Source organism: Coloeus monedula, assembly GCF_965178545.1.
Source record: "Coloeus monedula genome assembly, chromosome: 2".
In the NCBI taxonomy this organism is placed as follows: Eukaryota; Metazoa; Chordata; class Aves; order Passeriformes; family Corvidae; genus Coloeus; species Coloeus monedula.
In genome coordinates this window covers 13,482,794-13,506,842 of record NC_138782.1, presented here as the reverse complement: position 1 = coordinate 13,506,842, position 24,049 = coordinate 13,482,794, and the positions used below count along the sequence as shown (strand labels likewise).

Below are 24,049 nucleotides of genomic sequence, written 5' to 3'. Positions count from 1 at the left end.
CTTTTTTTTTTTTTTGGGAGGGGGGCTGATGTTATGTGGCATCTGGCAACTTGAAGTTAAAAATGTAGATGCCACAGGGCGTCTAGCACATCAGCTTCTGAGATTTCCCAGAAAAAAAGCAGATGTCCATGCAGGACATTCACATCACCTGACCACAACTTGCTTTTCTATAACTTTTCTCAGCCTTGGCAGTAGCCACTGGACTAGTACTGGACATCTGGCAGGAATGCAGTGGTCCAGAAGGTGATCATACACCAGCACCTGAATACTTGTATTAGGGCCTGCAAGGCATGCAAGGTAACCAGCTGAGTTAAAACCCAGTTCAGGACGGTGAGAGGATGGTGGAGAAACATCAGCAGGTTGAAAGCTGGGCAGCAGAACCCTTAGACACCTGCACAGGTGAACAAAGCTGGTAAGAGCACAACCTCTTTGGCAGGCAGAGATTAATCGGAGTGTCTGACCAAAATGCCCAGGTATGACAGATACAGTCACACCTCACCTACACTGTCCTTCTGTTGACTAGGTAGCAGTGATGTGCAGTTTGGGTTTTTGAACTGGAGAGCTAAATGTGGTGTGAACACTGAGAAGGACTGTCCATCCAGTTAGATTCCTTTCCTTCCAATGTCACTCTCCGCCAGCTTCAGCAAATTCAGACCACAATAAAAGTAATGACATTAAATCAGTCAGAATACATTGATAGCTCTGGTGTTTCTTTGGCTGCTAAAATCCCAACGTGAGATTTCTCCAAAAATGAAGGAGCAGTTCAGTTACAGGATTGGGGTCACATCTCCAAGCACAGAGCACGAGCACCAGGAATGGCAGTATGAGCTGACAGCTGTCATGTGTTCTCTTCCACCAAAAAAAAAAAAAAGCTATGAAATGAGCAAAAAACTTTGCACAGCTCATGCCACCATTACACTAACATCAGCCCAGAGAATGAGAAACAAGCAGAGGGAACATCCCGCAGAATCACTCTTTTCCTGCTAGGGACTCCACCCACTGCGTAAACTTTCCGAGGAAGAAGCTCGAACTTGGAGCCGGTGGGGAGAAAGGCGTTTGTCCAAATTACCTTTTTTTTTATTCATGGCCCTTCCTTAACAGCAATGATAAGAATAACAAATCCTGTGGGAGCAATGTAACTAATTCATGCGCGGATGTGCAAATGGGCAATTTGCAAACTAATTGCTCCTGCACAATGCACTGTGCAGACAGGTTGTCCAAACACTGGCTCTGCGCACTATTTGTAGCCGCGGCTGCCTGGTAAGAGGCGGTTGAAATGCTTTCTGGGCAGACAATGGGCTTGCTCAAGTGTGCAACTATTTCGGAGGGAAGCTATCCCGCCCACCCTGGGTGGCGAAGGTTTGTTCTGCCTTCGCCCAGCTGCTGTGTTGTGCCAGGAAAATACAGGGGCCATGTGCGGGACAAAACAGTTTTGCCTTATTGCCTCAGCCAGCTTGGGAGGACGCAGGGAGTATCAGCAGCATATGGGCCCCGGGGGATTTCAGCCATTTAACAAACGTTATATGCTCCATAACAAAACAACAATATTTTGGTACTTGGATCAACCAAATAACTAAATTAGATTCCCTAGACGGTGAGGACTGGTATGCTAATTGGCTTGCCTTGTGGATTTTCTGTGTGCCCCCCCCCAAGAAACAGATTGGCCCATTTTTCAGGCAACTGATTGTTAATTGGAGTAATGAATAGCAGGCCGGAGGGTCCGATCACTTTGCTTGGTAAATTCAAGCCCCCATTATTCATGAGGACAAGTGAGTGGTTTTCAAGGGTGGTGGGCAAACGGCTGGTCCCAGGTCAACTCCAATGCATTTTTCTTTCTCTTTACTCCAGGAACACAAGGGGAAATTTAGCACCTGATTCCAACATCCCTCTGGGATGCTGTGCTCTTCAAACAGCTGAATTGTCCCCAAGAAGGGCTTGACCCTCTGACTGCAGAAGACCAGCCAGTTCATTTATTGAGCAGATTTCTGCTGATCTCCTCGGGCAGTGGTCCCTAACTCAAGCAACCTCTGCTGCTTCTGGGAAAGTCCTCAGTCTTGCTGCGCTCTGCTTCCCTGGTAGCTCTGATGTGACCCAGCCCTCAAGCCCACATCAGCAGGCATGAAGGCCTTGTTTCCCACCCCAGTCTCTCCAGTGTCTGGCTTTGATTACAATCAGGGTGTGGAAACGATGAGCTCCCTCTGTTCTCACAAACTTCGCTGTAAGCCAACCTCTCCCATCTCCCTGGGGTTGTGCAGTCCTCTCCAGACCGGCTCTGTGGTCGCACACAGGACACCTGCCTGCTCTGCTGGGCAATCTTCCCTGCAACTGCCTTCTGCACCATGACTCAGTTTACAGACGGCCTGAAAACCATGGCCCAACTATCCACCAAAGACAATACCATGAAAATTTTAGAAATGGGCTGCTCTAGGGTATTTCAACTACTATTCCACAACTGATGAGATTTTCAGTTTGTTAGCTGAACCAAAACATAGCTCCTGTAAATTCACAGAGATTTGCAACCAAAATATTTTAACTTGTTAAAACATCACCTTTCTAGACAACTGTGGTTATAAACTCTACTAAAAAGCAGAGATTGTTTCAGTTACTCATTTTCCAAGAAATGCAGAGCTTCTTCTTCATGTCAAGCATGAAGGTGGCTCAAACCAGCATACTGGTGCCTAACATTAAAAGTCTTTTCCTTCTGGAAAGAAACAGAAATCTACAGCATCATTTTTCTGCATCACAGTATCAAAGTAACTGAGCTCATCAGAGAGACTAAGATAACATTTTGCAAGAAGAGACTTATTTTGGTAAGTTATGTTAGAAGACAGATAGGTCACCCAGTTTACTGAGGAAAAAGGTGGCACAGTGGACTACACTTCACATTCAAAAGTAATTAACAGGGTTTGGTGTCTGCATTTCTGCGTGCCCAGCGTGGGTGCTCCTAAAGGCGCAGTTCTTAAAGAGCAGGGAAACTGATGTTGGAAAAAAGTCTTCTTAAATGCCTCAAATTGAAGGATAGACATTTCCAATGTTTACTTCTCTGAGCTGATCATAAGTATTCATTCAGGCACTTGTGCATTTACTCCGGCATGAGAGTGCTTTATAAGCAGCAGTGAATTTATCACTGGGGCACTAGAAAATACATTCATTTATAGGAACGGAACTACTGAAAATCAGTTTGCTTCTTCAAGGAAGCTTAGAAATACTGGAGAACAGTCCTGCAGCTCCTGAAGCATCGGTGATTGAAGGTTAACAGGAGGCTACCACTAATATTTATTTGTCAGTAGCTGGTGCAAGACATGGAAAAACTAACTGAGAATACTTCTTTTCTTTCCAAGGTGTATGACGATTATTTCACACACAAAGCTTTAGACACCTCCTAACAAATGAGAGGTACATATTTTTTCGGAGCACAAAAGTAGCTTTGAGGATCATTCTCCCCTATGAGACTCTAAGCATTCATTGTTAATATACAGTGCAATTCTACATGGAGGACTGAGACGAGTGAACTCATCCTCAAGGGGCACTGGGACAGCAGAGCACCTCCAAAAATGGCTCTCAAGGCAGGACACTCACCTTCAAAATTGTCTCTCAGGACAAGAAGCAACATTCAACAAAGAAGTAAACAGTACTGAACTCAGATCTGATGCAGATGTTTAAGCTGGATACAATACCACATTTTTTAAGGTAACCTAAATTGAACTCAAGGTTTGTTTTTTGTATATTCTTCTGCAACTTCTGAGTTAAATACAGGAATAGCACCTGTGAAGAGCTATTTACAGCCCCTCTGACAGCTGACATGGAAATTTCATAGAATGAAACCCACAGAGCTGTGTCTCAGGCATCTGTGGCTTCAGCTCCTCTTGCTGCTCATGGAAGGCAGTGTCAGCAGGCTGTGCTGCCTCAGACAGCACTGTCACATTGAAATGGACCTTGAAGTAGTTTTTGCTCTTTAATCTGACCCAGTCACATTTTTGTACAATGAAGAAACATGTTCTAGTAACTCTTCAGGCCAGATTTAATTTTATAATTGGACACCTTGGGTTATATACATAGGCGAGAATTGGCAGCCAGCTGTATTTCCCTATTTCCATTTCTACACCTATCAAGTAAAAGAATGTTATGAATATTAAGGAAAGACAGACACTTTCAGTTTTCCGTTTTTCATAATAACTTTAAATTGCTTCTGACATGCTTTACATTATAGTCATTGAAAATATCATAAGACTCACACAGAAAATTCATCATGAAACTAAACAGTGTGAAAAAAAGTAATCATCTGAAAATGCAAATAATTTCCAAAATCCTGCAACTACTGTCTGTAGTCACAATCTAACTGGCAGATGAATACTAAGGGTGTATTTCAGAGGTTGATACTATTTAGGTCTTCCTTAAACACCTGAAGGATGGGATGCAATGTACCCGTGGCAAGCTTGCACTCTGGCTCAAGCTGGAGGGGAGTGCTGCTTTCCAGAGGGACCTGGACAGGCTGGAGAATTGAGCTGAGAGGGGCCTCACAGGTCCAGCAAAGGTATGTGCCAGGTCCTGTCCTGGGACAGACTGAAATCTCCAGGCAAGTTGATAGACTGAAGCCAGCTCTGTGGAAAAGCCCCCAGGGGCCAAGGTGAGTAGCATCAGCAGCATCCTCTCGGAGCAAAAGCCAGCCATGCCCTGGGCTGTGTTAACAAAAGGAGAGCCAGCAGGAGAGGGAAGAGTCCCTACCTCTCCATTCAGCACTTGTTTGCTCAACCTGGAGATAGGGAGGCAAGGAGCAGAGCTTTGAGGATCTGCAGCTACCTAAAAAAGGGAAGAAGGAGTCAGGCTTTTCCCAGAGATCTTCAGTGACAGCACAAGAGGTGAAGGACACCAACTGGAACATGGCAAGTTCCTATTAAGTATCACACAACATATTTCACCTCATGGGTAGTTTAGTCCTGGGACAGGGCCCCAGTAGTCTCCGTCCTTGGAGATACTAAACACTCAGCTGGAAAAGGCTTTGAGCAATCCAATCCAACTTCAAATTTGGCCCTGTTTTGAGCATGGGATGCTCAAGCGGTCACCTCAAAGCTAAATTATTCTGGGTTTCAAATATCTTGCTCACAATTTTTTTTTAATCAGAGCATTTTTACCAAAAGCTGGTTTTTTTGAAACTAATCGTCATACATAAGCCAGTTATAGCTTTTGAAAGTTCTATAGAAGAGGTTGGAATCAATCTTCTGCAGAGGAAGCAGAATCATAAGGCAAGAAATTACTTTCTTCTCCCTTAGAATATTTGCAATTGACTCCAGGATTATGACAAGATCATAAAAATCTTTCTTAACAAAAGCTTGTAAAAGGCATGGGCTGTCTATTCCAACAGACAAACCTGTGCCACTCAACAACCAGCCTACCAAATGAATAACATGTATATTTGAATAAACACTTTGCCCACAAACCCACTGGTAAAACATATTTTTGACTGCCTGGAAATTCATCCCTAACATGAAACACAAGGGACAATTTCTGAAATTGCAAACAGCTAAAAATGGCAGCAATTTGTTTTCACTTTATTCATCCTCCTCACCTAATTTTTGTCTGAAACCAGCTTCTTGGAGTCAGTGCTATGTGACAGCCCACAGATGGACGCATTTATAATGAATTTGGAGAAGTTAAAAACATAGTGATAGCAGATATGAAAAAAAAAATCTGGGGAACTCTCCTTAATTAGATTACACTCAGTGCACCCTGTCTATCTGAATGAGAACACGGCAGTGGAAACCGCCTGACAGCTTCGCTAATACAACTGAGGGGGTCTGTGGCAGCAGACATCTGTTTTAAAGCCCTGATCCAAATCTGCCCCTAGAGGCAAATCAGCCAGGCTTTGGATGTCGGTCTGAAACATTAAAAGCAAAATTCATACTTGCTGGGAGCAGGTGCAGTTCCACTAAACTCACCGCATTTCAACGGCACCCTGGATTTCAAACAGCTCCGGCAGTCTGCAAGTGCGGCACAAGCGCAAGGAGAAATGGACCCATCCATTATAGAACACTCAACTATCAGCAAGGTGTAGTAATGCTGCTTCCCCGCCTAGAAAGGTCTCAATAAGGTGACCAAAGTGCAAAGTACACTCAGCCCCTACTCACTGCCCTACAAATCAAGGGCTTGAAAATTTTGCTGTTGTTGTGTTTTCTCCCTCATGCTTAATTTTCTTGCACACAGACCTGCCGGAGGATACGTCCCCTTGCTTAGAAAAGCAATAAAAGCTATTTTCCTTTTTTTTTTCCCTCTGAAAGCAGAATCTATTCGTGTTTTATTACAACAGTCCATGTTACAGTCAAATATGGAGGGGCCAAGGAAGAAAATCTGGCAATGATCCTCTCATACATCATTCCAGACAGCGGGCACACACCTCAGTATAAATAAACCGCTAAGCTATCCCCATTCATGTTTATAATTAGTGCAATCTATTTAACAAACAGACACATAATATAGGTCAATTATGTAGGTCATGATAAATTTATGAAGAACTTCGGCTTGTAGGGCACCAAAAAGACCACGTTGAGGCAGCACTTCCAAAGTTACAGTTCATTTCTGCACACGGTTTGTGAGCAGCAGTGAGGAACAGCAGAGACCTCCTCAGTTTTTCTGGTTTGTTGTACTACAGCCACAACCATCAAGGAAAAACATCAGTGGCACCCCTTGGGAGACACCCTCTGTGATCCAAGCACAGAACTGTCCCTCCAAAATATTGAACCAGTTACTACTTTCAGCCAAAATTGCCAGAAGCATAAATGCCTCAAAGGTGTTTAATTTTCTATGACTTTGTCAAAAACTGATGGGTATCCAGAAGAGAGATGGAGAAATATCTTATTTATGCATCCTCCATAGGAAAGGAAACAGTAATCAGCGTTTGTCTGGAAATGTTTGATCATGGCCCTCTTCATCAGGGACAGATGCAGCTGCAGAGAAGTTGCCAAGTCCTGCCTTGACAGGACTTTTGGGAAGGAATGATGAAGAACCACAGTGGAGGGCATCAGAGAGCAGCAGGTGCCACGTGGGGTTTCAGGTAAGTGACAGGACTGCAGAGCTACCTATCCTGCTCAGGGAAATGGGGAGGATATGGTGGTAGATTGCCACAGAAAAAGCTACACGTGCATGGTTTGCAGCAAGGAAACAAATTTAATGTTCAGGGTTCAATGAACAGCACACTTTTCTGCTACAGGTCAGCACGAGTATAATTCGTTCTTTGAGATGAGCAGAGAAAATGGAACCTGAATAGAAATTTGAGCTATAGGTTTAGTTGCTGTTCCTTTTCCTTAGTATTTCCAAGTACTGCAGCAGCCCAACTCTCTCATTAGGTACGTGTCAGCTGGTTGAACACCCATGTGCCTCTTCGAGGATGTAGGGACATGGATCATTCAGTGGGATTTGGCACACGTTACTACCTGGCTTGCACAACATGCCAATCACGTGCAGTTCATGGGCACACTGTGCCAAAAAATACTGACTTTGTACTTACAGTACAACACAATCTTGTTACTGTTCACAAGAGTTGTGACCAAATTGGTGAAATAACCTTTTAATTATACAGATTCTCCTACTTGTACAATTTGTCTTTAATCCCTGTTTATTAATTCTTATTCAGACATCCAACACAATTATTCTCATAACACAGGAGCAACAGCGATAATTTCCCAAATGGTTCCCAAACTGGTTCCCAATAATCTGCATTCTAGCTCAGGTTTGATATATATATAATACACCAAGCTATTAATCTAAATGTACACATAAAAGCAATATGTATAATACATAGACATCATACTTGAAAATTTGTTACAAATCTCAGACTATGTGGCTTAATTCTAAGAATAACCACAGTACTGCATGTGACACAGTTTCAGGAATGGATCCAAAACTTTTTAAACCACCCACACTCCATCCCAGGTCTGCAGCTGAGGCAAGGGGGTTTCCAAGAACAGCCTGAGGACTGTTCCCATGCACATAAGCAATGCTTTTCACAGGAGAGAGGAAAAAAACCAACGCAGCATTACATTTCCATTTCTTTGGAATCTCTAATCCTAACTGAAGCACTGTTTGTGAACATATATGCAAGATATTTCAACGAAGAGAAATAAATACTGTACTATTTTGCCCCATCCCTGGGGAAGTGGTGTTCCTGACAAAATACTGCTCTCTGCTGGCCTTGACCTGCTTTTCCACAAGGGCCTCACCTCCTGAGATCTGCCTTCCCCTGTGAAAAGGGAAAAAACCATCCTCTTTTGCTGACTTAGCAATCGGTGACAGAAGCATTTCTTTATTTAGGATTGAAAAGAATTATTTTGCTAAGGAAAACTATACGGGATATCACTGAAACCTTTTGTCTTGAAGAAAAAATGCAAGTAGGCCTTCATCCCAAGTAACCCTCCCAAAGTATTCCTGTTTTCTTGCAACTTGGAAGAAGAAACAGGCTGCTCATGTAGCAGGCTCTCTGTTGTGATGAGTCCAGATGACTCTGTGTTTCTAAACGTAAGGGACTCAAGTCCTGTTCTAGGTTTCAGGAAACTTGCTCCTAGGTGGGAATTTTCACAACAACCCAAAATCTCAGTGACAACCACAGAATTTGCGACTTAACTCCAGACCTGAGTAGCTCCATACCCCAAAACCTGTAATGTCTTTACTTCCTATCTCCATTTTTTGCTGTTTTACCAGAAGGGGATCACTCAGAACAAAGCTAACTGAAACCCAGCTTATTTGCATTACATTTACCTTCACAGTGCCTCTAGATATCACTGAGCTACACCTGGCACAGCAAGAACCATGAAAAACTGTTTAGTCTGTCAATATCTCATATTTTGGGGCAGAACTAGGTGTTGCCATGCTGCAGACTCACCAACACCAGTGACCATGCCCAGCTGTGAGGACCATCCTCCCCTCAGCCCCAGAGATAAAGGGTATTTACCCAGCAGTCAGGCTGCACCTTTCCTGAGGTTCTCCTGTCTGTCTTCTTCCCAATGGGTTTGCAGCTCCTGAGATGCCGTGACTGACAGGAATGCCACAGTGGCAATTTTGGGATTAACACCTACAGGAATCAGCAGAGCATTCTCAGATTACTTTTTTTCTCAAGCTGTTGGCAGAAGCATCTTTCTGTGGTGAAGCTACAGCATCAGGGTCTTGCTTACAAACCACCATAGAAACTAAACATAGATTCTGTTGCAATCACATCACAGAAGAGCCACAAATCTTAAAACACTTTAATTCTTTGTACGTGGGGTATGGAGAAAGGCATAAAGCAACTACTCAAGGGCATCCTTTGCTCACATCTACTCATGCTCCCTGCCTCAGACCCAGCCCAAACTTGCAGGACAAGAGCTTCTGGCAGGGCTGACTCTCACTGGGGTGCAGAGGGTGCCCAGCAGCCCTGCCAGCCATCTCCTGGTGGCATTATCCCTGGGCCATGGGGCCTCTCCCGCCACCATCGCAGGCCCTGCTCTGCCCTGCCTCTCCTCGCCTTGAGGACTGCTCCTGTTATTGTCCACAAAAATCAGATTCATTACCCAGAGTGCAACAAGCCAACAATTACACGCTCGAGAGAGACCTCTGATTATTTATTTCAGAGTTGCACAAGCCTGGGTGATTGCTGGTATTCTATAAATCAAGGATCCCCCTCAGGACTTTCCAGGCCATTATTCATGCACAGATATTTAGTATAAGCAACCTCCCAAGTATATGTCGAGGGCAACCTAAAATGTTACTGTATTCCATATCTATCTGTGCCCCAAATTGTTATTGTGTCTAAGACCCTGCAGCCAGAAAAGAGAACTGGGGTGGGAGGTGCTTTTAAAGTCATTGTTCCCGAGGGGTTAGTGAGATTCAGCAATTTTGTTTCTAGTGGTTATTTACAGTTTTGAGGTCTTTTTGCCTATTACTGTTCCACTAGTTAGTAAACTTACTTTTTTCATTTACATCTCTTCGTATTCGTTCCTTATTGGTGGAAAGGGATTGGTTAAAACTAAGGGGAGGTAACTCATTTCAGAGTGTCCACCTCTTAAATTGTCTTAAACCATGACAGTAGAGCCCCTCTATTAGGACTGGTTAGTAATTATCATACAAACTATGTGAGCATGCATGCTCAGGGGAAGGGTCTTCACCTGGCCAGAACCTTTTTGACCTACAGCCGTGATTTTTTAGTACTATAATGAGCATATTTCAGCTGTAGGATACATGGACCTTGAGTGTATTGCCAAGGTGGCAACAGATACATCAACATCTTGAGGTACTTCGCCCTTAAGAGCTCGTCAGCTCCAGGGCGTCCTTGACTGAGTGATGTTAACTACCACCTGATTCAAGATAATTCTTACACATTCCACATTTTCCGACACCGTTTCTCCACACCTTTCTGATTTCGCGGCGTTTCGCCTTTTTTTTTTTTTTTTTTTTTAATTTTTTTTTTAAGCACATATTCACCGGGGCACCCTGTGCGGGGCTCGGCCGCCGCCGGACCACCCTCCCCTCACGGAGCCGCCTCGCGCCTGCGCCTTGGGGGCGGGGCCGCCCGCGAGCCGGGCGGCGGCGGTGCCATGGCGGGGGCGGCGTGAGTTGGGGAGGGAGGGAAGGAGGGAGGGAGAGGGAGGAAGAGGGAAGTGCGGGTGGCGGGACAGGGGTGTGGGTGCATGTGTGTGTGAGCAAGGGGCACCCCGCCCCGCGGGTCGGGCCCGCGCTGGCCCGGGCTCTTCCTGGCTCCCGGCTCCCGCCTGCATTCCCTGCTCCGGGGCGCCGGCGGGAAGCTTTTCCCTTGCAGCAAATCTTGGCGTCCCCTGACAAAGGCAGGGAAGGGACAGTCGCGATTCTCTCCAGGCAAACGGCGGTAGGGGGGTAGCGCTCCCAGGCTGCTGTGCCTCCTCGTTTTTCCAGCCTCCGCTTTCCTGCGGTGGAGCTCGTGTCTCCTCGAAGGATCACCCGGTCCCTGCGGCTTTCCTCCCTCCTGTGACACTTAGCTCTGGTGTAGCTGCAGCTGAGGCCTTCCTGGCACCAGGAGGATCGGAGTTGATCACCCCGTAGACCTGCAGCGATTGCCACCTGCATGTCTCTGCCCGCTGATAGAAGCCAGAAAGATTTGTCATTTATTTGTAATGCCATCTTCCCGATTTCTGTGTCATGACAATCTACAGTTCCCTTTCCCTTAAGCCGATTCATTCTTTATGTGTATATTGTGCCTGTGATTTTGTTTTCCTCCATTTTTATGAAATGTTGTCTTACCTGGTTTGGGAAATACTCTGTAATTACCTTGATTTTAAATTCCTCCCCTTCATGCCTTCTGTATGGTTCCTGAATTCACATCAAGATATTACATGTGTGTCAAAAACCTTGTTGAACTCAACTTCATCAATTGGTTTGTTTTTTCCTTACTACTCAATCAAAAAGGAAAAATTATCTGTAATTTTACTGCCCATAAATCACCACCGACTGGTTTTTAATTGTCTGAATGATGCTATGTGAGGGCTTGTCGATTTTGTGGGTTGTGCTTTGCTGGTATTGGAGATGGGGGAGGAGGGCACTCAGTTCCCTGGATCTTGCAGTTTACCTTTCAAACATTAATTTTAAGTTGCCCTTGTCCAGTCTTCTGGGACCTCCTTCACCATCCAGGAACTAACAAAGATAACTGCCCAGAGAAGCTGTGGCATCATCATCCTCGGAGTTTTTAAAAATGCTCTTGGATATCGCCCTTAGTCACATGGAGGGTCTCAACAGCTGCCCCTGCTGTGAGCAGGATGTGTGTTGAGGGACCTCCTGAGGTCCCCTCCCACCTCAGTTACTGTATTTATCTTCCCTGAACCCTCCTTGTTTTGTGCTGTGTTAGGCCTCTGTAGCAATGGGGGAAGAGATTTGTGCTGTTCCATGCCTTAAAATGAGCTGTGGAACTGAAAGAGGTGCTAAAGGAGGCTGCATTCCTTCTGCTCATTGGGAAAGTAGTGTCCAGTGTCATGGGCATCAGTACTTTTAGATCCTTCTATCAGGCTGGGAAAATAAAACAGATCTTTTCTGTTGGATGTAGGAGTGATGTGGGAACCACCTGTTCTGCGTGAAGGACGAGGAATAGATCACTTGATAAAGGGAAGAAACAAACCATCCCATTAAATGGAAGCCATGAAGATATCAAAGCGGTTCTTCGCTTTTGGGATTTTGACATGCATAGCTGTTTATGTTGCATACATAAAATGGCACTTGGGCTCCAGACCATTTGTGGGAGCCACAGAAGGAGTTGCTGAAAGCAGGGGAGATAAACTGACCCATCAGGCAGTGACCACAGATCTCTCGGTCTTTTATGGAATTATGTTTGACGCAGGAAGCACGGGAACTCGCATCCATATCTTTAAATTTGCACAGCAGCCAAGAGGTATGTCCTGCTCATTGCATGACAGATTAAGTCTTCCATAACGTTCTGGAGCAGATTATTGATGGCACTTTTCTAGGCATTACTTAAACATGCATCAGGTCTTTCTAGAGAGCCGTCAGGAGGTATATTATGGTTCAGGCATGTGCGTTTGGATGTAATTGTGAAAATGTTCAACAAGGAGAAAATGCTGTAATGTCAGAATATGAACTAAATAGCACCTATACTTTTAGAGTAGTGGCTTGAAGAAGGACAATTTTTCATCACACTGGTGGAAGAGAGAGTTATAAATTCAAACTGCCTTATTTCCCCAATTTTTTTAGGTTGTTGGGTGTCTCCAGTTCCTGGCAGTGAGATGCTTCTCTCTACAGTGTCTGGTTTAGTGCATCCTTGGCTTCAGTGTTGGGTTTAAACTGCAAAACAAAACAAAAATTGCAAATTGTTTGATTAAAATTGCTGTGTATTGCACCTGGACAGACACTACTTCTGAGAAGTGAGGCAGAAGCGTACAAAAAAGCTCCAGCTTTCCTCTGGAGTAGTAAACTCCATTTGTTTATATGTTGTCAGCTCCTGCTTGTGAAACTCTTAAAGGTTAGAGAACCTGAGTGGATGCTGTTGGTAGGTGATCTAAAGGCTCTGCTAAGGATTGGCAGTGTGGTGTATGGTGTGATTGGCCTCTGGGGAGCACCTTAGGTTTGCACAGTGGGCTGCTGTAAGGCTCAGCCACCAAAGGTGTTAAACAACAGTCCGTGGATTTCCTTCTTTTCCTGTATCCCCAAGTCTTTGCTTCTTCCTTGCCTGCTTCATCTGAAACACACTTTCAGAATATGTTGCAGCAAACTTTATGGAGTGTAGTGTTGTCTGGACTGCAGGTTCATATAAGGTACTGCAGCTTTCCAAAATACTGAAGCCTGTATCCCTCTGCTGCTATTGAAAATAGTGGAAAAGCTACCATTAGGTTTTGCTGGAATCAAGTTTAGCCAGAACAGAGCAGGCTGAAACAAGAGTTCTGTTTTTCCAGGTGCAGTTTGGAAAGCTGCACATGGCAGGTGTAAGGCCTCCAAGAGAGCTTTGCACCCATCTGGTGACTGATGTGCATAGTGGACAGCAGCACCTGACAACCAGTCACGACTATAAAAGTGGTTTTCTCAGGTTCTAATTCCACAGCCATGACTGTATTTAAAGGTCAGGTGGCTGTTAATAATTCATTAGGCAGGGGCATCAACTGACTTCTATTAGCACATAATAATGGATTTTTTAAAAATAGTTTTCTTTTTGTGTATGCAAAATTATTTGTACCATTACTTATTTTGGAATACTGCTTTTGAACAGAGACTCCCAGATTAACCCATGAGACGTTTAAAGCACTGAAACCAGGTCTGTCTGCATATGCTGATGATGTCGAAAAGGTAATTTGAGTGACTTCTTTCCTGTCTCACCTTCTGGTCTGCAGGGATTTAGGGACTCCAAGAGCCAGAGTTAGCTCATAGTGTTTACAAAAGCCTTTGCTTTCCAAGAATTTGTCATACTGCCTTTTGAGCCTTTTGTAGCCAAAACATTTGGTGGCAGAGTTCTGTTCTGTTTCACTGTTTGAAAAAGTGACTTTCTGGTTTGGACCTGTTGCTCAATAATTCCCATTATATCCACTAGGCCTTATGCTGTAGGAGACAGTGAGTCCTGCACCTTCTCCTGACCCCTTGTAATATTAATTTGTCTCTGTTTCACATTTACAGTGAATTGTAGCTCTAATCACCCTTTTGCCCTTTCAAAAGAGTTTTTAAGATGCCTTTTATTGTTCTTTCTCTGCTCACAGAGTGGCCAGGGAATAAAAGAGCTCCTGGAGGTGGCAAAGAAGGAAGTTCCTATGGAGCTGTGGAAGTTTACTCCTCTGGTCCTGAAAGCCACAGCTGGCCTACGGTTGCTGCCAGGAGAGAAAGCTCAGAAGTTGCTGGAAAAGGTATTATTTCTTGTCTTTCTGCTTGCTTTCCAGAAAACATGCTCCTGTTAAAAAGGCAGCTGCCTGGGACATTTCTGAAAGCTAGGGTGTTAATCTCCTGCCTTTCCCATGCATGTATAATACCTTGAGGTTAACCAATTCCAACAAAGTGAACTGGATTCCCTTCCCTACCCATGTCCATCCCTTGTTAATGGCATTTCTGAGCAGTCTTCATGCTTGAAAACCCACACATCCATCCCTGTTCCTGCACCAAACTGCAGGGCCAGCATGTAAAGCTGGCTTGTTGGAGTCTTGGGCTTCAAACAAAGTGGTGAGCAGCAGTCAGGATCTGGCCCAAGGAGAGGAACAGTAGTGTAAAATTGGAGTTTTAAAAAGCTTGTTTTTCAGCTGAAAAACTATTTCTCTGAATGTAGCTTTTATTTGAGCTACAGGTGAAGGAGATTTTTCAGGCCTCCCCCTTCTTTGTGAGGGACAACTGCGTGTCGATAATGAATGGAACTGACGAAGGTAAGCAACTTTGTAAGAGACTCTTTCTGCAGTCCTGGAGATCCCTGCTGCACTCTGACCAGTCCCTACCTGCTGCAGTAGGAACCCATAAGCAGCAGGTGTGACAGAAACAGAGTTTTTATGTGGCCACAGGCAGTGCCTGCCAAAGAATGCTGTGTTTTCCAGTTTGAAGCCCTCAGTTCTGTCCTGATCTTGAAAGCTCTTGAGCACTGAGCAGTTCCTGTAGGTTCACCAGAAAGCCACTGTGCAGTCAGCACTTCTGGAAATGCTTCTGAGTATCTGCTTTTTGACGTGGTCTTCAGCAACTGGGTTTGCCCACTCTACTCTTGACAATGCTTATCAGGGCCCTCTGGAAGTATTTGATCATAATTTAAATTACAACTCATCAATTGAGTGGGATTGTAAATTCAATCTTAAACCTGTTACATAGAGAAGAAAATACATGCTGAAATAAGTTCATGTTTATCCAAAAATGTTGAGGACAGAATGTCTAAATTTTAAGTAAATGAGTGTTGAAATGTGTTTTAAATCTGCTCAGAAACCAAGCTTTAAAATAGCTGAAGCTGTTTATGAGTTTCTCTTCTTGCTCCTTAATGGAAGAAATAGCATTCTTTTTCTTTTGTTTTAAGATCAGTAATAGCTGTGATAGCCTTGGTTCAGCCAAGGATTGAAGAGGGCCGTGCTCTCTAGCCTGCCTTGCGTTTTAACCACATGAATAAATATTTGAATTTGTTAACATAAGGCCACTGATTCACCTAATTTACGGGGAAATGGTTTATAAAACAAGAAGAGGACAGAAACAGCATGGCTCACAAAATTGCTTAGAGGAAAACAGGCAAAATTAGAACACTGAAAGATGAAAACTCTTAGTATTTATAAAGAAAAGTGGAGTGCCTGACATCAAACAAAAGCCAACAGTGGATGTTTTTCTAGAAAATGAACAATGTGAGTTTCAGTCATCTCTTTGTCTTTTAGCTAAGGACTGAAGCCTTTGTGACTTCCTGCCTAAGTTTTTGACCTGTGAAATACAGAGTTCTCCAAGCATTTCATACATGGGGCTTCTCTCCCAAATATCACATAAGCTCTGATAGAGAAGGTCATTCTCTTTGTTCACATAGTCTAATCATGTTTTGTCAGTCATTGACAGTTCTGGAAACCTTGTAATATGGCTTAATTTACCTGCTTATTGCTGTTAGATAAAATGAAATGCTATGATCTAAGCATGTGTCTTCTGAATCTTTTCCTTATTAGGTATTTCAGCCTGGATCACAATAAATTTTTTAACAGGTATGTGTACATGAGTATGTGTATAAAGATATGACCAATGCTGTGAAATTCATGCTCTTTTTCTGCCCATGTGTGGGATTTGCTCATTCATTGAGGTGGAACAGGACAAAGAAGACTCTTAGAATAAGTCAGCAGTTTGTTTTTGGTCTGGCCTAATTAAGTCATTAGGATTTTGTTTGTTTACTTGATGGAGTGAGGAGTTTAAGCCTTTTTCCTAGACATTTAACTTAGCTTTTCTTTCAGTTCCCTGTAGGGTACCAGAGCATTTTATTCCTTTTTAGAGCCTGCTGTGACTGGCTACATTTTTTGTGCGAATATTCTAGATGTGCTTGGCAGGTGCAGAGAGTAAAAGAAAAGTGCTATGCTACTTCCTTATAGATTTATAACACAGAAGTGCCACGGGTGTTTACACTGCTGAGTGAGAAAAGGGTAGCTGAAGAGCAGAGAGAAAACTAAGCTGAAGACCTCTCTGACAATACATAAAGCACTCTGCCATCCAAGTGCTCTGTTCAGCACACAGTGTGTGGGGCAATGTGCTCTGGAGCTTTTTGTGCTCCCAGGAAGTATCAGAAGGGTCAGCAATCTTTAAACATCAGCTATTGTGAGGTACAGTGAGGTACTAGGCACAAACTGTCCTTGTCAGGAAGGTGCATTTGAAGGATCTAACAGAGAAGCACTAGATCTAAATGAGAGCAGAGGTCCTGGCTGGCAGCAGGAAGAATTCCAAGAGAGCTGAATCTCTTAGGCCAGCTCTTTTCAGTCTGTCATCCCTTTGGCCATAGGAATCTGCAAAATATTCCTAAGGGATCAGGGAGAGGTGGCCAAGAAAACCACATTCCTCTGTGTTACAAAGTGGTTACCACAGCAGAGTTTGCAAAAGGTCTTTGCATCCAAAATGTTTAGGAATGCAATAACCAAAGCTTCTGTGATGAGGACAGGAACAGCCACCGGAGAAATAAGAGACTCTTGTCACTTTAAAATTTTCAGGTCTGATAAAGCCAAAATCAGTGCCCAGTAGATAACAGTATAATTTAGTGCTGTGTGGAAGCTGAGAGGTGGAGTTAGATTGTTCTCTTTCCTTACCACTGTACTTCTGGTTTTGTTCCTAGTCAGTTTCTCACAGTGCCCACCATGGCTTTCTCTGTTCTGTCCCACATTTCAGGCAGGCTAGATGACCCGCAGAAGAGAAGTGTAGGGATGCTGGATTTGGGTGGTGGATCAACACAGATCACCTTCCTTCCGCGCACCGAGGTAACGTGAGCATGCACACTGTTGGGAAATGCTGCTGCAGGAATCTGTAACTGCTCAGGTTTCTTTCCCTTGGAAACAGAGCAAGAGTTTGTCAGTGTAGCCACACTTGTGACTTGGTCCTATCTGCCTTTTTATAGGCAGTCCCAGAGGCATTCACAGCTCTTTGTCCATCCATCTTCTTTGTCCAGCTCTGTGGGTCAGTGCTGCTTGTGGCGAGTCTGCTAGGGCTGCTTTATCTCGTGGAGGACACCACGTTCACCTGAATGTCTTAATCCTTGACTTTCAGTTTGTGCAGCTTATAACAAAGAATTCAAAAAGCAATGCTGTTCGTGAATTCAAGTCCAGCATTTGGTCTACACTGGGGTTTAAGAACAGAGTAAGGTGCCTTCTTAATCCTTGTTTCTGATTTTCCTGAGTTCACTCAGTTGCAAATGAATGCCATTTTAGCTTCCTGGTGTGGCATTTCTATAGATGTTCTGTGGAGCCCTGTGATTGTGGTATTGTAAGGCTCTGGCCTGTGCAGAGATAGTGCTCATAGTAAAGCTGCATTTGAAGGTTTAAATCCAGCATTTAAAGCTGGATTTGAAGGGTCCAGGGAGTGGAAATTCTGGACATAGAGGAGTTAAGATATGAGCAACATGAACAGCACTGTGGCCTGAGCTTTGCTCCCCACAAACATTCTGGCTGTGCTAATGCACTTGGGGAACAGGCTACCCTTTCATTCCTTCAGACCACAGGCTGGTCCTCACTCTGTTCCTTGGCAAGCACAGGGATGTGCTTTTCCTCTGGCTTGTGCAAGTTCACAGATGAATTCACTCGAGTAGGAAGTTAATGCGTGCCTGGCCTTCCTATTAGTTTGCACACAGTTCCTGTAGTAGGGATCATGTGAAGAGGCAGTTGCTGTAGCCTCTGGACAAAAGCAGTTAAGAGCTGGAATAAGGATTCCTTTTTAATGGAAGTAATTCTTTTATACAGCACATTGGTGTCGATACAAATAGAAATGTAATCAATTTAAACCCTCTCATCAAACCTCTTAGCTCCAGGTTTTGTGGTTGTCTTGTGTATCAGCAGTCAAATTGAAATCCTCGCAAATTTGTCATTTCTCTCTGAATCATGCTAGGATAGTTTCACATTTTTCCTAATGTGTTGGAAGATTACTTTGTTGATGTTTGCTGCTGGCTGGCAGAAACCTACCAGTGACATCTTTTTCTCTCTCCAGGCAACTCTCCAGACATCTCCATCTGGCCACACAACTTCATTTCAGATGTTTAACCACACCTACAAGCTGTATTCATACAGGTTAGTTGTGGGAAAGAGAGCACTGTGCACAGATGGAAGCTTTCTGTGAAGCCAGGGAGACCGAGGTGTTTTTCTGGGGTGGGGTCCTTGCAAATGAATGCCATGAAGAAGCAGAGAAACTTGAGCCATGTGTTTTTAGTGGATTAACCTTGGCTGCCCACCATGTGCCCACCAAGCCCCTCTATCACTCCCATTCCATTAACAGGACAGGGGGAAGAAACTATGACAAAAAGCTCATGGGCCAAGGTAAGGACAGGGAGGACACCAGTTATTGTCATGGGCAAAACAGACTTGATTTTAATTTAATTTATTTAGTATCTAATTTAATTTATTGCCAATTAAACAGTAGGATAATGAGAAATAAGAACAAAATCAAAAACGCCTTCCCTCCACCTCTCCCTCCTTCCCAGGCTCAGCTTCACTCCCCACTCTTACACCTCCTCATCACCGAGCAGCACAGGAAGATGGAGAATGGGGGTTGCAGTCAGTTCATAATGCTTTGTCTCTGTCATTTCTTCTTCCTCACTGTTTTCCCTGCTCCCAGTGTTTTGGGCAGCAGCTTCTTCCCACCTGTGCTTGCTGTGGGGTGTGTTTGGGCTTGGAAAGTCAGTTCTGTATGCAAGTGGCTGGGCTGCCTTTGAGGAGGATAGGAGTACTCAGTGTAGTACTAGGAGTAGTGTTAGGGAAATGTCATTGCCAGTTCTCCAACAGCCAGATTACAGCTGACAGCTATTGCCTGAGCTTTTCCAAAGAGGAATTATCCTTCTGGATAAGGTAATACAAGAGCGGGTTGACATACTGTTCCCCTCGTGCATGAGCTGCTGACTTGAGCCACTTTGCCATGGCTGTGTAGAGGAGACTGGCATGTCCCAGCTGGGTTGTCAGTGGAGTATCAGAGGAAGGATGTCTGTTGCTCACAGAGGCTTTTCTCCCTTTGCAGTTACCTGGGACTTGGGCTGATGTCAGCAAGGCTCGCCATTTTGGGAGGAGTTGAGGGAAAACCCTGTAAGTTATGGGCAGTCCTCAGGTGCTGGCTCTGAGCTCAGGGTGTGCAGTACTGTGGTGGGGGGAGGAGCTGTGTATCCCCTTCCCACTGGGCTCAAGGTTTCTGACTGGCATGTGGGCTCCTGTCACCATGGCCGGGTGCATTTGAGACAAATGCAGGAGGTGACGCTGACAGATCCCAGGAGACCTGGATTCTTGCCAGCCTCAGGTTGGGGGTGGGCATGGGACATCCAAGCCATGACTGGGCTGTGGAGGGGCCTTGCTGAGGCTGCAGGACAGGGCTGGGAGTGAGGGATCTGAATTTGTCTCCTTATGTTTTTTCCTGCAGTAGGAGAAGGGGAGGAACTGATCAGCCCTTGTTTACCACCTGGCTTCAAATCCGAATGGCAACATGCTGAGATAGTGTACAAAATTAAAGGACAGAAGGCAGGTATAGTGATTTATCACTCTTGCTATCTAGGCTAGCTGCTCTTAGCACAGTTAATGATACGCTCTCATCCTCCTCCAAAGACACCAGACTGTTTACGGTTCTGTCTGGCTCCTCTTGATGTGCTGCTGTCAAAGAGATCCTGCAGCTCTTTCCTCTTGTGCCATGATGTGTCTGTCCAGTCAGTAAAAATGCTAGAAGTGATGCAGATGGAGTTGAGCAGCCCTTGAATGGGTCTTTCAAAATCCTTCTGCCTCAAATGATGTTGTCCATCTCTGATCTATCAAGTGCTTAGACCCAACCTGAGGATGGTAAGTGTCTGCCTCTGGAAGAAGATGCAGATTTCAGTTCTCTGGGAAGAGCTTATGGAATGCTATTTTGCAAAAAGGAACCTGTTTCCTGACAGATCCTAAATAAATTCTATGTATATTTAACTCTCAGCCTGTAATATGATTTGGGGGGGGGGGCGTTCGTCTTCTTTTAGGTGAACCTCTCTATGAATCTTGTTCTAATAAAGTGGCAAAGATGCTCTACAAAAAAGTGCATAGAGCTGAGGAAGTGAAGGACTTGGACTTTTACATTTTTTCCTACTACTATGACTGTGCAGCAGAGGCTGGTCTCATAGGTAAGTCTGCTCCTGGCTTGGTTTCATTTTAAATGACAAGTTACAGAAGCAATGGGAACACTTGCACCCATCATGATGCTTTGCTAAGCCATCGTGGAATTTAGTCTGCTGTTACACTGCTGTGCAGCATTGATCTTGACTTGATACTAATTTCTACAGAGAAGATACTGGGGCTGTGAAATAGGACATACAGCCTTTGGTAATAATTTTTAAACTGTTTTCATTTCAGAAATGGTTGTTGCCTAATTAATTCTACAGTCCAAAATAGAAGAAACTTCATAATGATAAGCAAATTTGTTAGGCAGTAAAATCTACTTGGGCTGTGTGTTTGCTTCACTGACCTTTTTAGATGGAATGAAGATTTTCAGCTATTTCCACATGCATTCAGAATGCATCTCTTTTCCAGTGGTATGCTTGTGTACAAAAGGCTTCATATTCAGTAGTAGAAAGCAGATAATGAGATCTCAATTTAGTTTGGACAAACATACCCTCCTCCTCAGCCTCTTTCTTTTTACAAATAATGTCAGATTTAACATGTTGCAGAGCACCACTGCCCTGTCAGATCTGGTCACAGGTGTTCACTGTCTGGGCACCACTGGACAGGGCAGTGCAGAACTGGGGTTCAGGTGAGATGGTCTGTAAGCTCTGTTATTGGAGGAAACAAAACTAAAGGCTCTTCATAAACCAAGGTTTTTCAATCTCTATTTAGAATCTTTTGAAGGTTCTTTTACCTTTAAAACCAGTCTGAATTTTGAAATTGATTTCAGTGGCTCAAGGTTTCATTTCAGACAACTTTATGACTTGAATCTACAATTGCCTTTATACAAAGACCATAAAAGACCATGGGATTTTTTTCTTTTAGATAAAGAAAAAGGAGGAGGCTTAACTGTCAGTGACTTCGAAATTGCAGCTAAATATGGTGAGTAAAATACAATCAAACACACACTAATAATTGTGTGTAAATTGATTCCCAACTGGCAAATATGGGAGACACTAAAAAGCCTGATGCTTTTAAGTAAATATTGAGTCCCTCTACTTAGCATCTAACCAGCATTTCTGCTTATTTCTGAAAATCTCAACTATTTTTATATTAACTTCTGCTTTTGCAGTGGGTTTTATTTTGAGTTTGTTTTTTTCTTTTATTTTGTTGGTTTTTTTTTTTTAATTTGGTTTTGTCGACTGAGTGCTGGTGCCCAAGAAAATTAGCACACCTGAAGCTGCTCAGCTATTTGAAGACTTGAAGTAGATAGAAGAAAAGTTGGAGGCTCTTTTCCTGGAGAGATACAAGAAACTGCTGTCTTAGGGGAGAGACAGAATGTCTTGAACTTCCTTACAAAGCTTATGTGTTTATTCTAGCATGTGTATGTCATTTCAGCCCATTGTAACAGGTTCCATCACTGCACAGCTCAAGTGACAAGCGGTGGTTTTGGATTCATTTGGGATTTTACACAGCTGGGTTGATTTTAGACCTGAGCCCACAGTGTGCACTCAGACACTGTTTTCTTTCTTCTTAGTTTGTAAGACCATGGAAGTCAGCCCTGGAAACAGCCCTTTTCTCTGCATGGACCTCACATACATCACCTTCCTGCTGCAGGAACTGGGCTTCCCAAAGAGCCAAGGCTTTAAGGTGAAGCTCAAAGTGGATTTCTGAGGAAGGTGGGCAGGAGGGTGCCAAGGCAGGAGTCATCCTGCTGGGAGCTTTGTTCTTGATTTAACTTCTTGCTACAATGCATGATCTGCAATTGTGGGTCCAGCCACACTCTCCCCACAATGGTGGTAACTGTTTGTCATAACCTTCAGCACTGTATCCACCTTGCATGCTTCAGATTCTCCCAAAGAGTTGTGTTTCAATTTTTCTGCTTGTTTTTTTTCTTTCCAGCTTGCCCGGAAAATTGACAATGTTGAAACAAGCTGGGCATTGGGAGCCACTTTCCATTACATCGACTCACTCAATAGACTGCAGTACTAAAGCTCCTCGAAAGGTGACTTTTGGGAATTTCCATTTTTTTTGAAGCCCAGCATGGGAAACCCTGCTGAAGGGTGTGCTTTTGGCTTCCAGAGTCCTTTGGAAGATGAGCTACACTCCTTTCCCCCCATCCCCCCCACCAAGTCTCCTCCATCGCTAGCTCTTTTTTACAGTGCAGAGTGTAAAGGAAAAGCCTTGATTTGACAGCGTGTGCCGTCAGCTTAATGTAAAAGTTGATCATTTTGGAAGGAAAACCAGGACTCTGCAGGACATCTATGATCTCTATGAGAAAAACAGACCTTTTTTGGAATCTGCCTGTACTATGTGCTTGCAGTGTGCTGAAGTTGCTGAACGGTCACTCCAGAAGGAACTCTTTACTGTCCTGATTTCAGGGTGTTTTTTTCCTGTTTGTCAGCAGTTTTCAGTGATGATTTTTATTTTACTATTCCTGTGTTCGAAGGTAAACTTGTGTGTGTGCAAAAACGGTGCATTTACACATTGTGCTGCTGACAGGCAGCAGCTTTGAAATGCAGCGTGGAAGTCACAGCTCTGTCTTCCAGTTGCTGAAGGAGAAAAGCTCAGGGGGACTCTAGAAGCTGGGTATAGACTTGGAGGAACGATTTTAACCCTGTGTGCCCTGTAGGGTTAAAACCTAATGTTGATTCCCTGGCTATTGGGAGGTAGATGGTGGAAGACAACATCAGACTTGCCGGATGAGCAAGGCCTGGGAGCTGGGTACAAGGATAATGATGGATTTGACAGTTCTGCAGCCAGTCAGAGGAAGATAGATGCAGCCACAAAAATAAACCCTGAGCATGGCTCATTGGACGTTGCAGACTTTTGTGCCTTGGCAAGGTTGATGCAGGGCTGGGGATGAACGCATTTGCTTGATATTTTGGGTGTCTCTTCTGCAGACACATCTCTGCTAAATGAATGTAATGTGGTTGCAATGAGCCAGGGCAAGGTAGCTGGAGTGCTCCACTCCAACAGTGCCTGGTACGCAGACAGGGAGTGATCACAGTGGCTGGAAGGGATATGCTGTGCTATTTGTAATCTACCTGTGGAATTGTGATGTGTTTGATGAATGTATAGAGAAGACCCAAGTGGTCTTTTGGGGGTGTGAAAGAGCCCAGCTTTCCCGAGAGCCAGCAGTGCCTGCCCTGACTCCTGGGCTCAGGGCAGCAATACACGACATGCTGTGTGCATGGCTGCTGGCTCTGTGTACCGGGGACACCTGAACCTCGCTGTGCGGACAATAAACCCCCAATTTAAAACGAGAACGTGGTGGTGGGGTGGCTTTTAGCGCCAGAGCCCGCCCGGTGGGTGGGATGAGAAATCACTGCCCTGACGCC

The 24,049-nt window shown here is 44.2% G+C and overlaps 1 protein-coding gene across 5 annotated transcripts; it reads left to right on the top strand.

The window, feature by feature from the left end:
- Positions 1-10,531: 10,531 nt before the first annotated feature.
- On the top strand, positions 10,532-23,866 carry ENTPD6 (ectonucleoside triphosphate diphosphohydrolase 6). 5 transcript variants are annotated; one of them, XM_082302512.1, is made up of 15 exons: positions 10,532-10,573; positions 12,035-12,376; positions 13,706-13,782; positions 14,187-14,330; positions 14,744-14,837; positions 16,089-16,124; positions 17,287-17,375; positions 18,595-18,674; positions 19,615-19,679; positions 20,008-20,109; positions 20,591-20,731; positions 21,594-21,650; positions 22,246-22,358; positions 22,611-22,713; positions 22,871-23,866. In XM_082302512.1, exons 2-14 carry the CDS (start codon positions 12,118-12,120, stop codon positions 22,698-22,700), a joined length of 1,347 nt encoding a protein of 448 aa, XP_082158638.1. In that variant the 5' UTR covers positions 10,532-10,573; positions 12,035-12,117; the 3' UTR covers positions 22,701-22,713; positions 22,871-23,866. The 5 variants fall into 5 exon arrangements, with proteins under 5 accessions (XP_082158638.1, XP_082158640.1, XP_082158639.1 ...); XM_082302514.1 differs by having other exon boundaries at positions 14,762-14,837; positions 22,611-23,866; XM_082302513.1 differs by having other exon boundaries at positions 14,756-14,837; positions 22,611-23,866.
- Positions 23,867-24,049: the final 183 nt, after the last annotated feature.